Source organism: Phyllostomus discolor, chromosome 12, assembly GCF_004126475.2.
Source record: "Phyllostomus discolor isolate MPI-MPIP mPhyDis1 chromosome 12, mPhyDis1.pri.v3, whole genome shotgun sequence".
NCBI lineage: Eukaryota > Metazoa > Chordata > Mammalia > Chiroptera > Phyllostomidae > Phyllostomus > Phyllostomus discolor.
The window spans coordinates 22,899,931-22,913,014 of NC_040914.2; the positions used below are offsets into that span (position 1 = coordinate 22,899,931).

A 13,084-nucleotide genomic window follows, 5' to 3' on the forward strand; every position below is an offset into this window, starting at 1 on the left:
ACAATCTTTAAAAATAAATAAGGTAAAGCTGAGTATGATTATGTGGACATAAGTTTCACTTAACTGCACAGCCTGTGTCATAGGGTAGGTGAATATTTAAAAGAGATTAGCAATTTGTTATTTAAACTGATTGGGACTTTTTGCATTCTTTTGGCAGTGTGTGAGAGCTTTATTTCCTTTACATCCTAGGGAATATGTTGTTGGTAAGCCATTTTTATTTAAACTTTTAAAATATTGTAGTGCTACCTCACTCACTGGTTTTCTAAAGATTTATGGTGAGTTTTAGGTGTGTATTTGCTATGTCTTTGCTAAGGTGTCTGATCCTATCTGCCAGTTTTAAAACGAAAAGGACAGAAAAACAACAAAGGCGGGTGTTGGAATTTCACTCATTTGTTGCTTTTTAAAATTTTATTAAAAATTGTTTTTGTATTGGAATGGAATTTTAATATTTTCTATTATTTTCATGCTGTGTACAATGTAACAGACATCCTTTATATTAACCATCTATTAATATTCTCCATCACTTTTAGAAGTCCAGTCATTTGATAATATAAGCCCTTGTTTTGTAGTGTTATCCTATTTTTCTGGTCTTTTGTCATGGGGTTTCTTGTACTGGAACAGGTTTCTAGAGTAGACCAGATGACATCAGAATGAGCAGGGTGGTTTGGACTCCAAAAGTTCAGTTCAGAGGGAAATAGGCAGTGACCAGACTTCCTGTGCCCTCATTCAGACACCTTAAATTTGAATACTAGATTCCAAAATATTGAGACTAACAGTTAAATTGTTACAGGGCAGGAGCTGGTTCAGCCTCAGGTCAGCTGTAGTATGTAGGATTTTGACTTTGTATAGAAAAGATTCCACAACATAAGTCTAGTTGATTATCAGAGTATGTTTATTAAGGGTGAGGGCAGTGAAACAATGGAAGGACTTAGGGTAGAAAAAGTAGCAGGAGAGAGTCTAAGATGGTGTTGTGTTATGACTCCCTAGAAAAGTTAAAGAAAGGAAAGGAGTGAGCAAAGGCAGGGCTGCTGTTAGTTCACTGGAAAGTCAGAGAAAGTCTGGGAAACTTGGAGACAGGATCAGCAAGTAAACTGGGTCAGGCCACTGCTGCCTGCTGGTTCCCTGGCTGCAAGTCTCCTGGGGAGCCTTAGAGTTTAGGAGGAAGTAAAAAGTTCATGCATCAGAAGGGGCATAGACATACTGTAGAGCAAGCCTGCCCTGAGTCCTTGTCCTGAGGGCTTTTTTCTTTTCTGCAGGTGACAATCTTAGACAACAATTTCAGCAGAATATTCATTAGCTTTCCAGGTACATTTTTTAACATGCTGATGGATCAGAAGGAGTGCATAAGAGAGGCTTGGGAATATTTGATCAACTATACTGTTTACTTTTATATAGGGTCTATCTGGCTTTTAATGTCATTTTTAAAATTTGTTCCCTTGACTTCATCTGTCATTGCTTTTAGCTGGCTCAAATGACATTACTTGAATCTCTGTTCTCTATTTCCCTGACCAGGATGTATTCTCTGCTTAGGGATGAGAGATATAAATTTTTTGCTCTCAAGTGTCCTTAGTTAGAGAAGATAAAGTCTTGTTATTCACCAGATGGCTGTAAATTGCTCAAACTCTTTGGCTTTGTTTAATTTTGTTATCTCAGTTTCTGAAATCCACTTGTCCAGGAATTTTCCTAAATTATTATTATGCTGCCACAAAGTAATCTTTTCCTCTGGTCTGGACTTCAGTTTTCTCCTCTGTAAAGTGGGTATAAGGTATATTTTTTCCTCTCAGCTGTTGGATAAGGCCAATGCTAAGGGTTCATTCTCAATGAGCAGGTATGTGTGGACACTCTTAAACTCTGGCAACCCCCACCTCTATCTGCAGAGTCATTTCCAGACCAGGCACCCCCTCACACCTCTAATGCAATCTCTACCACCGCTGTGAAGCCCTTAATAGGTCATGTGCAGTATGAGAACCAGGGAGGATCAGCTGAAGCTGCTTTTTCAATTGGTACAATTACTACATTTCTCTTATTTCCTTAAAATGCCAAAGCATTTACCCTCAGCCACTCAGTCATCCAAGGAAACATCATATTATTATTTTTACATATTTTACTCATTTGTTGAAAGAAAAGAAGGAAGAAAGAAACATCAAAGTGAGAGATACATCGATCATATGCTTCTAAACACTCGCTGATTTGGGACCAAATCCTCACCCAAATGTGTCCTTACCAGGACTGCAACCAGGAAACTGCGTGATGATGCACAACTAAATGAAGCACACTGGTTAGCATCTAGGGAACCTCTTAGACTGAGCTACAGTTTGTCTGCCTTTGATTTCCAGCATGGAGTTTGACCCTCAGGAGACCTTGGTAATTTTGGCTGGGAGTCTGCAACTTCACACGTATTTTAACTCTCAGGATGTGATCCCATTTGTCATGGTGAATTTGATGCCTTATTTTAACTTTTGGAGTGTTGTTCATACGTGGCACTGACATTCACCCTGAAGTGGAGGGGGCCAGCTGGATGTGAATGCTGCAACTTAACATTTGGAAGTAATGCTGTAGACCTACAGGATCCCTGTCTCATTGTAAAGTGACACTTCTTTTCCACAAAAGGGACCCACTGCCCAGATGATTCTGTCTTGTATATCTCTACTGGCTATATGAGACAGTAAAACTCACCTTGTCTTCCCTGCAACCCGTACTGTTCTGGACCCACATCATCCTTTGCAGTCGTCTGTTCTGCACACCAAACCTGTGGTTGGAACATAATCTTTCTGAACACAAACCCTGCTGCAGTGATCAGCACCCTGGGCCACAGCTGACACCCTTATTTCATATTCCAGTTAGCAGAGATACAAACAAACTTTTTAGCATACAATCTGAATAAAAAAAAATTAAGTAGGTGATTTTAAAGAGAGTAATACCCATGGTCATAGTCAAGGTCTTCTAAGCCCAGACCGGATGTTAGGAAAGTTGAAGGCACCATTTAAACTCCACACATTGAATTCTAACAGCAGTGTTGTTCTTAACTTTGAGATTATTTACATGCCTGATTACCTCACTATTTGTATTTTACAGTATTTTATTGGCATGTTTTTGAAGAGTGTTGCTTTCACTAAAGCCAGCAGGAAGAGTTAACCACCTATATCAAATATATGTTAGTAATATATTCGTGCAGATTCCATTTGTAATTCATGCTCTGAAATGGTGAAAATGCATATCTAAAGATTGTTATGAAAACATTAGGTTTCACTAATGCAGTGAATAAAACACTCAGTCTTCATTCTGTTCACTTCATGAGTAGCAAGGCTTTTAGCATGAACATCATAAGGTCCAGTGTGCTTGTACACTGATCAGAGGAAGAAAATTCCAGACAGGTATAAAGGGAACATGGAGGGAAGATATTTGGCAGCCCCAAAGCAAGTATACATGGATGCACAATACTGTTTAGTTCCGCAGAATGTGTTCCATCTGGCTCTTGGTATTTGTTTCGCAACCCCAGAAGATATTTGCTTTCCTCCATAATATTACTTAATGTATTTGGGGGATATGGTTTATTTATTCTAAGACTAGAATATGTATCTGGGAATACTGTTCTATAGAAAATTTACATTTACTAACAAAGTGTCTACAATACGACCTCACTGGTGTGATTCAGTGGATTTAGCACTGGCCTGCAATCGGAATGGTGGCAGGGTCAATTCCCTGTTGGTGCATATGCTTGAGTTATGCAAGACAGGTCTCCAGCAGGTGTGTGAGAGGCAAACATTTGATGTATCTGTTGTATAGTGATACTTCGCTCTCTCTCTTTCTCCCTCCTTTCCTCTCTAAAAAATAAAATCTTTTTTAAAAATTAAAAAAAGGTGTTTACAATGTTGTCATCCATGAAGGTGTTGAAAGTGAGCATCAGACCCTGAGAAAAACGTTTTGGATTGAAATACCATTTTTCCAGGAAATAATGATCGTTTCACCTGTATTTGTGCATAATATTTCTTACTGAATTTTCTGAGACATGGTCTGTTCTGAAAACATAAAAGTACTGTTGCGGAAAAATCACTCACTCTCGGAGAGAGATAATGAAGCACAAACTTTTTTATCCTGGGGGCTCAGATGGGGTTAACCTTCCAAATCCTCTGAGTGAACAGTTTAAGCTGGAGTTTCCTTTAAATACTAATTACACAGGCAGAAAGGGAGCGGGGAGCAACTGCTTAAAACAAGCATACAAAATCAGAAGTGAAGGTCAGTGTTTTGGCCTTGAGATAATTGTTACCTTAGTAACAACTGCTGGTCAGCTTCTACCTAAAATAGTCCTGTGTGAAATTTTGCAAGTGTTATGGAGAACACTGCTTATTAAAGAAGCTACAGAGCATAGAAACTTTTATGGGGTTTTCTTTTCCTGCCACAGTACGACATGGACCTGGGAAAATGACTACATACCAAATTTACATTCGGTGCCAGGATGGCTGCAATGTTGGCATAACTTATAAATTATGTTTGTAATCTTACCACATTGAGAATGCCTGAAACATTATCTCACTTGATGTCTTAAATATGTCTGTGAAAGGCAAATTTTCTTTCACTGTGGTTTTCATTTTAACAAAAACACCAATAACCGTCAGAATTCAATAGTCCAACATTTAAAAAATTTTTCTAATGGACGTGCAAATTATCTAAACAGACCTTTATTTAATGTTTATATTACACATTATAGTTTTATTGCTTCAAAGGCGTGCCCTACTGTTTTATGTTATATTTGTCACATACATAGATGATGGTGTATGTCATTTGTTAGCTAAAATTTTCCGGAGTCTGTAACGTAGGAATGCTTCCTTTATTACGACTCACTGTTTGGGTTCACAACGTGTTTTTATTAATATAAACGCAAGCCGCTTGGTCAAGAAAAGATGACTACTTCCTTTAACCATTTTCCAGATGTGTTTCTTGTGAGGACTTGCCATTTTCCATCGGCCTTTGCGACGGATCCTGGCGTTTCCGGCGGAAGTGATGCGAGGAAAACCCAGTAACACCATTTTAGACATTGTGATGCATATTACCCAGAATACCGAGTGGGGAACACAGCGGCGCCTAGCGGATGAAAGGTCAGAAAAGGCGTATTCCGTGGCGCACACCGCTAGGGCAGGACTTCCGGCGCCACGACGGGCATTTTGTCTCTGCACAGAGATCAACCACGTGGCTTAGAGGCTCTGGATTGATGGGTAATGGTGAAGATGTGGTGGTGGGGAAGGCGCCAGAGCCATGGTCCACACAGCACACAGGAGAGTAAGGAGCCGGGCGACCCTGCTTGGGTGAAAAGGACCAAAGCCTGGAGAGGGGTCTCCATGCCCTTGGTGTCCTCGTCTTCCAACATTACTTCTCCGCCTGACCCATAGCGTCTGTTGGCGGCCTCGCTGAGAGGCATGGTTGCGGTTAGTGCACGGCCTTCCCCCTGCCCTCCTTCGCCCCACCACCCGAACACTACTTTCCGGTGTGCGGGCGTCTTACCTCCCAGGCTTCGCATCAGGAGTCGTGAGGAAAAGTCACTAGAGGAGTGTTTTGGTTTCTGAGGACACGGCAAGTAGGGTGCAGAATGGACAGGGTTTATTCGGATCTAAAATTCCTATGCGGAGCTGGGTGGTGAATACTGAATCAAAGATCAGAAGTAGGCAGGGAGGGCTTTCGCTGTTCATTCGGGACTTACTGGGCTGTAGATCCATCAGAAAACTGGGGTTCTTATGGATCCTGACTCGATACCGTATGCCTAGTTTTGGGGTGAGTCTAGAGATATGCCTGTGCTATGGTGCAGGAAGGTGACAGAGCTGAGGGAGTGAATCTGGGGTCTGAAGATGTAAAGGAGGCCGACGTTCTACAATTGTGTACATAAAATAAGTGTGAGTTGATGGTCCTGGTTACCTGTTCTGGGGCTTTCAGTGTAAAGCTTAAGCCCATGTTTGGCTGTATCTTGGAGGTATGATCTGAGAGACTCAGTGGACTTGCTTGTCGGGAAGAAGGGGACTGTAGTCATGACCCAGCGCTTAAATGGCATTTATCTGCTCTCCCCTGAGTCCGCCAACCGAGCTGCTGTTGCTGAATGTGGTTAATGGGACTGTGATGAGAGAGCAGCCAGCACTGGTATTGGGGCCTGGTGTCCACAGTGAACTGGGGAGCCCTGGAGGAAATTGAGCGTGGGGAGGATTTATAAGGAATAGTATCATGGTTCTCAGACAGCTCTGGCTGCTTTTGTCTAAATTCTGACAGGTTGGTGTGACCTTTGCGGACATTGCCCTGTATTTCTCCGGGGAAGAATGGTGCCTCCTCAGTGACAAACAGAGGTGCCTGTACCTGGGTGTGATGGTGGAGAACTTTGAACTTGTGTCCTCCCTGGGTAAGACCCTCACTCTCACCAGTTACGTGGACTTAGCTTTGCATTTCCCATGCCTCCTATTTTCTAGTGGGTCCTGGACTCCTCACGTGTGGACTGTAAGCAGTGCTTGATTTTCCAGTTTTCTGAATAGTTGCTTTCCTTGGTAGGACTGGTTTGTTCGCACTTCCCTTTTCTCCCCGTGTAGTACCAATATCTGTTGTACTAAACTCAAAAGGAAGCATTTGTGGTTTGTAGTGTTGCAGAGACCCTAAGAATATCACCTCGATTAGTGAGACAAAACATTTTTCTATTCCTGTTGGTCATTTGTACATATTTGTTTGGAAAATTGTTTCTACGTTTTTCTTGGCTGATGAGTTTTGAATCCCTTGTATATTGTATATAAGCCTTCTCACCTCCTTACGGCTTTTTCAATTGGCTTAATTTTGCTTTGCAAATACTACTTTTTCTCTTTACTTTTTATACTGTTGCAATGATTTGGGCAACCCTTCATTAAGCATGTTTAGTGTTGCCAGGTTTTCAGCAGGCTCAGATGCTGGTTACCAGTACATAGTGATAAAGTAATTTTAAATAAGTTATATAGAGGGTTTTTGTTTTTAGACTCAGGTGTTGCTCTGTTGCTAGCCTACAGAATAGTGTGGACATAACTTTATTATTTACTGAGAAGTCAAAATAATTAATGTGACATTTTCTGACCCGAACCCACAATACCTCCAAGCCATATTATCATCACTGTCTTCCCATGTTCAGTGTACAGATTTTCACCTCTTTGGGTTGAATTGATTTCTGGCATGTAATTGTTTTTCATGCTATTATAATACTGACTACCATTTTCATCTCTTCATTTACTTTTTAATCCTGATCTGAGGATATGTATATTGATTTTAGAGAGAAACAGAGAAGGGGTGAGAGTTAGAGAATCTTGTATGTAAGAGAAACATCAATTGGTTGCCTCATATATGCATCCCAAACTGCAACCTATTTGTGTACCATGACCTAAAATCATACCCATAACCTTTTGGTTATGTCACAGTACTCCAACGAACTGAGCCACCTGGACATGACTCTTTTTTTTAATCAAATAATTTATTATTAGTGTGTAGCAACAGAATTGGGATTTGTATCCTGTAATTTTTCTCAGTTAATTTATGTATTTTTAAAATTTTTTATTTAGTGATTTTTAGATAGAGGAGGGGAATGTGAGAGAATGGAGAAAAACATTGATCTGTTGTTCCACACATGTATGCATTCATGGCTGGCCCTTGCATGTTCCCTGATGGGGAATTGAACCCACAATCTTGGCATTTGGGACCAAGCTTTCACCAATTCAGCTACCTGCCAGAATTCTGAAGCTGTTTATTAGTTTCAGAAGTTTATAGTGGGAATTTGACAGTTTTTTATATATAGGATTATGGCATGTGCCAACATCTCTTAATGAGGCATTGTGATTCTTAGTATATGGTGTAATGTCTTACCTTAAATTGTTTTTTATTTTATTTGAGACTTGAATCTTTTGTTTTAGTCTAGGTAAAGATTTGCTAATTTTGTGTGTCTTTCAAAAAAATAGCCCATAGATACTCTCTTTTTTTTGTCTTGTCACTATTGCATTTATGTTTGTTGTAATATTTATTGGAATCTGTTCCCTTTCTAGTTTTGGTTTTACTTTCCTGTTGTATTTATTGTTCTATGAGGTGCAAGGGAGTTCTCTTTTGGTTTTTGTGGGGTTTTTTTCTTTTCTTGACAACTGATTGTTTGGGAGTATATTGTTTCATTTCATCATATTTATGAATTTTCAAGCTTTCTAGAAAGTAGAATTGATTTTAAGATTCATACATTGTGTTGAAATGAGATACTTGATGTGATTTTCTTGTCAAAGTTTAAGACTTGATTTTTCACCTAATACATGATGTACCTAGAAATGTTTCATGTGCATGTGAGAAGAATCCATCATCTATAGCTTTTGGATGGAATGTTCTATATATATTTATTAGTTCTGATTGCTCTAAAGTGTAGTCAATCTTCAATAATTCCTTATTGCTTTTTGATGGGATGATTTACTATTGTTAAAGGAGGAATATTGAAGTTCTTTACTAATAATTGGGTTTCTTTTTCTGCCTTCACATCTGACAGTATTTGCTTAATTATATGTAGTTGCTCTGTTGTTTAGTATATAATGCTTAAATTTGTTATCTCCTTGATGAATTCACTTATTTATCATTCTCTGAATTTATAGTCTCTTGTGACAGTTTCTGAGGTGGCCTGTTTCATCTGGTAAATTTTAAGCTGCTTTTTTGTTTGCTTGTAATATTTTTTGCATCTCTTTACTTTTAGCTTGTTTGTGTACATAAAAGGTTCAGTGTCTCTTTGTAGGCAGCATCTTGTGCCTGTTCTTTTTTGTCTTTATCTCTTTAGTCCCTCTAATATCACTTGATTGGGGAATTTTTTAAGGAGCTATAATTGCCACTTCTTCATTTGTTGGTTGTTTTGCAGTATACTTTTTGTCTTCCTGTCTTGTGGTCTTCCTTTGTGGTTTAATGATTTGGCATTGTGATTTAACTCTCTTCTCTTTTGAATGCCTATTACATACATTTTTGCTTGTGTTTTCCAAAAGATTTGCGTAAAACTACTCATACTCTTTACAATCTATTTTATCCTGATAACACTTTCTTTTCTAAAAAAAATATTTTATTTGTTAATTTTTAGAGAGGGAGAGCAAGTGAGAAACATCACTTGCACGCCTCCAACTGGGGACCTGGTCCATAAACCAGGCACATACCCTGACCAGGAATTGAAACTGTGACTTTCCAGCCTGCAGGCCAGTGCTCAATCCACTGAGCCATACCAGCCAGGGCCTGATAACATGTTCAGTTGCATCCAAAAATTCTGCATGAGAATCACCACCACATACTACTGTACATGCTTTTCACATCACAATTCACATCTACTATAATTGTGTATATATTAAGGTACACAATGTTAGCTTTGTTATTTTTACTAGATTTAATTTTTAACCTTTATAGTAGTTACATAATATACATTGTACCAATCCATTGTTACAGTACTGTGGATTTGATTTCATTCTCTACTTTACTGGTGATATTTACTGTTGGAGTCCGCCCTGCCTGGTCTCAGGAAGCTGTAAACCGCCCCCCCTGCCCCCCCATGGCTAAGGCTGAGTGAGAGACCTCTGAACCAGGAGCCACTAAGGAGACAAACTTATTTCCCTGGCATGAATGCTGCCTGTTCTGTGCCAGGCCTCCAATGCTTGATAAGTTAGCCAATGACAGGTAAGATTTCCCATGGGGGGAATTGCCTAAGATAGGCATGATCATGTGGAGGCCTCAGGGAAGAGATTTGGGGCTGTAGAAATGAAGGGGTGATTGACATCGACCCCTGCCCCTTGGGCTTTGTCAAAGCCTGAGTCTTTGCTCTTAGTTGTGAGAAAGCCAAGTCTCCTGGCTGCCTTTGTCTCCTCTGCCTGACTCAGGCCTGCAGAAATAACAGGGGTGGTACAATCCAGACCAGAGTCGGCGGACCCCCAGGGTAATCAGGCCTGGGACATAGAATATGCAAGATCCTGTGAGATCTGCTTGCTGGAGGATGCTATTGAATTAGAATATGAAGGCACAGGCAGGAAATGAGACTAGCCTTTTAGGTCCTGTATTGACAAAACCCCAAACTTTGCCCAGAATCCCAGCGGGAGTTCTGTCAGACCCTTTGAAAATTACCTATTCCTTTTGATCTTCCCTGCCAGACTGGGAATCCACAAACTGTGTCTGTATTCTTAATAAAAAGACTTCTCAGGCAGGGACTCAGAGCACTCTCCACTAGAGAGAGTGGCCATTTTGTCCCTATTTCTCCATAGGACCCGGTTGTCCCTGTGTATGTTTTTCTAGTGTTTCGACGAGCCATCTGCAGCATTTCACGGTCACTGCAGGCCAGTGGCTGTGTCAATTTACACTTCATATCTGTTTGAGTTTCTACTTAGTATTCTCTTATTTTATCTTCAAAATCTTTTTTTTTTTTTTAGCATTTCTAAAAGGTCAGGTTAAATGGCAGCAAACTTCTTAGATTTGTATGGGGAAGTATTTTATTCCAAAGAACAGGTTTTTCTAGATAAATATTGATGGTTTCCATTTAATGTTTTGAATATATCATTTTGTTTTCTCCTAGCCTGCAAGTGTTTTTTCAGAGGAACATACTGTTACTGTTACTCAGTTGTTTCCCATCCGTGAGATGAGTTTCTATATCCTTTTTTTTTTTTTAAGATTTTATTTATTTGTTTGTTTGTTTGTTTATCTATCTTTATATAGAAGGAAGGTAGGGAGAAAGAGAGGGAGAGAAATATTGATGTGTGAGAGATACATCAACTAATTGCCTCTTGCATGCCCCCAACTGGGAGATTGGCTGGCAACCTAGGCATGTGACCTGACTAGGAATCAAGCCATGGAACTTTCAGTTCATAGGCCAACCCTTAATCTACCAACTAGGGCAGTTTCTATTTTCTTCTGCTTTCACAGCTCTCTTTGCCTTTGATTTAAGGTACTTTCAATATAATATCTTTTTGTGAAGTTCAGTTTACATTGAATTTGTTCAGGGACCTTTAAGAATGTGTGCACTTGATTATTCACAGACCTTTTTCCGATTTGGGAACTCAGTCTTCAGTTTATATTTTCTTTAAATAAATGCTCCCACTTTACTTCTCCTTTCTTCCCTTTTCTTCTCTGTCTCAACCCACCACCAGCAACTTCAGTGTTTCCAGGAATTTCCATCATGCATATATCTGTTACCTTGATGGTGTTACTTAATTCACCTTGCTAAATTTAAAAATTTATTTCCCTTTTTATTTCTTTCCATCTTGATGCTTTCAAATGTCCTCTTAGAGATGACATGTGTAAGGTATGCTTTTGATACTCCTTATTTCATTTGTTCATTGTAATTCATCAACTTCAGTATTTCTGTTTTTTTATTTTAAAATTTTTCTATCTGATATTGTCCTTATGTTTCTATTGGTTTCTTCATTTTGTTGGTTTCATTTATGTTCTGATGTAGCTCATAGACATTTTTTAAACCAAATATTTTGGATTTCTTATCAGGCTGTACATAGATATCCATTTGTTTTGTATCAGTTATTGAAAAATTACCCTCTCTTGTTGGTGTCCTTGTGTTTAATATGCTTTTTTCATCCTGTATTGATGTCTGTTGATTTGATAAAGCAGTTATTCCTTTTAACCTAGGGACCAGTTCTGGCTAGAGAAATAGATTTATCTGCATGTGGATTCAGGAGTGTTGGCTGGGTGAGGTAGTGTGTTTCAAGCTTGAGAGAAGGCCCACAAGCCTATTCTCCTTGATACTACGTGAGCTGAGATCAGAATAGCAAAAAATGTCCTGGTCCACAGTGGCTTTGGCAGCATGTCTTTTTCACTGACAGTCAAGGGTTTTGGAGACTTGGGTGGCTAATACTGCTGGGGACATACAGATTTTTGTTTTCTCTCTTCACTAGGTTGTGGACAAAGGAATTTCTTTTGGCTTTCATGCTGAGAAACACTAGGGTCCTCTGATGTGTAAATGTGGGAAGTTTGCAGATGTTATAAGGGCCCCTGTGGTTCTTAAAAATAAAAATTTCCAGTGTTTTTCACAGAACAGTCCACTAAAGTCAACCTCAGTACAATCACAGTGGTTGATAGAGTAACCCTGACCCTTGTTTTTGAGCATTGGCATTTTCAAATATGTTTGGTAACCTCATCTTCCCAGTCATCATTTGTAGTCTGTTCTCTATTTTTTCCTATTTTTTGCTTTGCTGTTTTTCTTTTTTTGCAATTGATTTTAGAGAGAGAGAAAGAGGATGGAGGGGTTGGGCAGAGAGGGAAACATTGATTTGTTTTTCCACTTATTTATGTATTCATTGGTAGCTTCTTCTATGTGCCCTGACTGGGGATCAAAGCCACAGCCTTGGCGTATCAGGATGAAGCTCTCAACAACTGAGCTACCTGGTCAGGGCTAATTTGTTGTTTGTCATAATCATATTCTTATTCCCTTTCCCCATGGTTGATTCTGTTTGTGGATAGCTGCCTCCTTGTTCTGAAAGAAGGAGGAAATCTCGTATTTCTTACTTGGACATCTTCCTGACCTCACTCACATAGGTCTTTGTTCCCTGATCTCTTTTGTGCTTTTTCCCTTACCACAGTGCTGGCCATCCATTTCTTCTGTTTTTCTCTTAATGTTTATATCATCTGTATTCAATGTAGGGACTCAACTGGGATTTAAGAATCATTTGTGCATCCCAGGAAAAGATTGACACTATACATGGCAGTGAACCCCAAGGCTGTCTTAACTTGATGAAGGACTGTTGGAAAGCATTTGACACCAGGGTGTTCTTAAGGTTATGCCTAGAACCCTTTTTTTTTGTCAGCAGTATTTTCATACTATTGCCAGTTCCTTACTAAATTGAACTTAACCATCTTTTTGGTGACGTGTTGTCAACTATTCAGTTCTAAATTATCATTTCTACTCAGATTCCCAGCCCATGGTTAATCTTCCTCTTTCTAAATTTTACACCTCAACCATTGTTCTTGTAGGTTGTTTTTTACTTCACTTCAGCCTTGTTCCATACTTACAGTCCCTTGTAGTAAGCAAGTATTATACAGACCTTGGACATCATATGCTGTAGTACAAGTGATGTCAATGAGTTTGAGTTCATTCAAATTA

General features: G+C 39.3%; 3 protein-coding genes across 3 annotated transcripts in view; all 3 read left to right on the forward strand.

Annotated features, from left to right (window-relative positions):
- LOC114511123 (zinc finger protein 350-like) overlaps nt 1–13,084 on the forward strand; it is a 200,292-nt gene that overhangs the window by 58,917 nt on the left and 128,291 nt on the right. The window lies entirely within an intron of this gene.
- ZNF350 (zinc finger protein 350) overlaps nt 1–13,084 on the forward strand; it is a 182,586-nt gene that overhangs the window by 51,963 nt on the left and 117,539 nt on the right. The window lies entirely within an intron of this gene.
- Nucleotides 5,167–13,084, forward strand: part of LOC114511115 (zinc finger protein OZF-like) — a 72,929-nt gene continuing 65,011 nt past the window's right edge. Inside the window, exons 1-2 of the mRNA XM_036013239.1 lie at nt 5,167–5,423; nt 6,253–6,379. Coding sequence (XP_035869132.1) covers nt 5,415–5,423; nt 6,253–6,379 — 136 coding nt within the window. The 5' untranslated portion in view covers nt 5,167–5,414. The remainder of the gene's footprint in view (nt 5,424–6,252; nt 6,380–13,084) is intronic.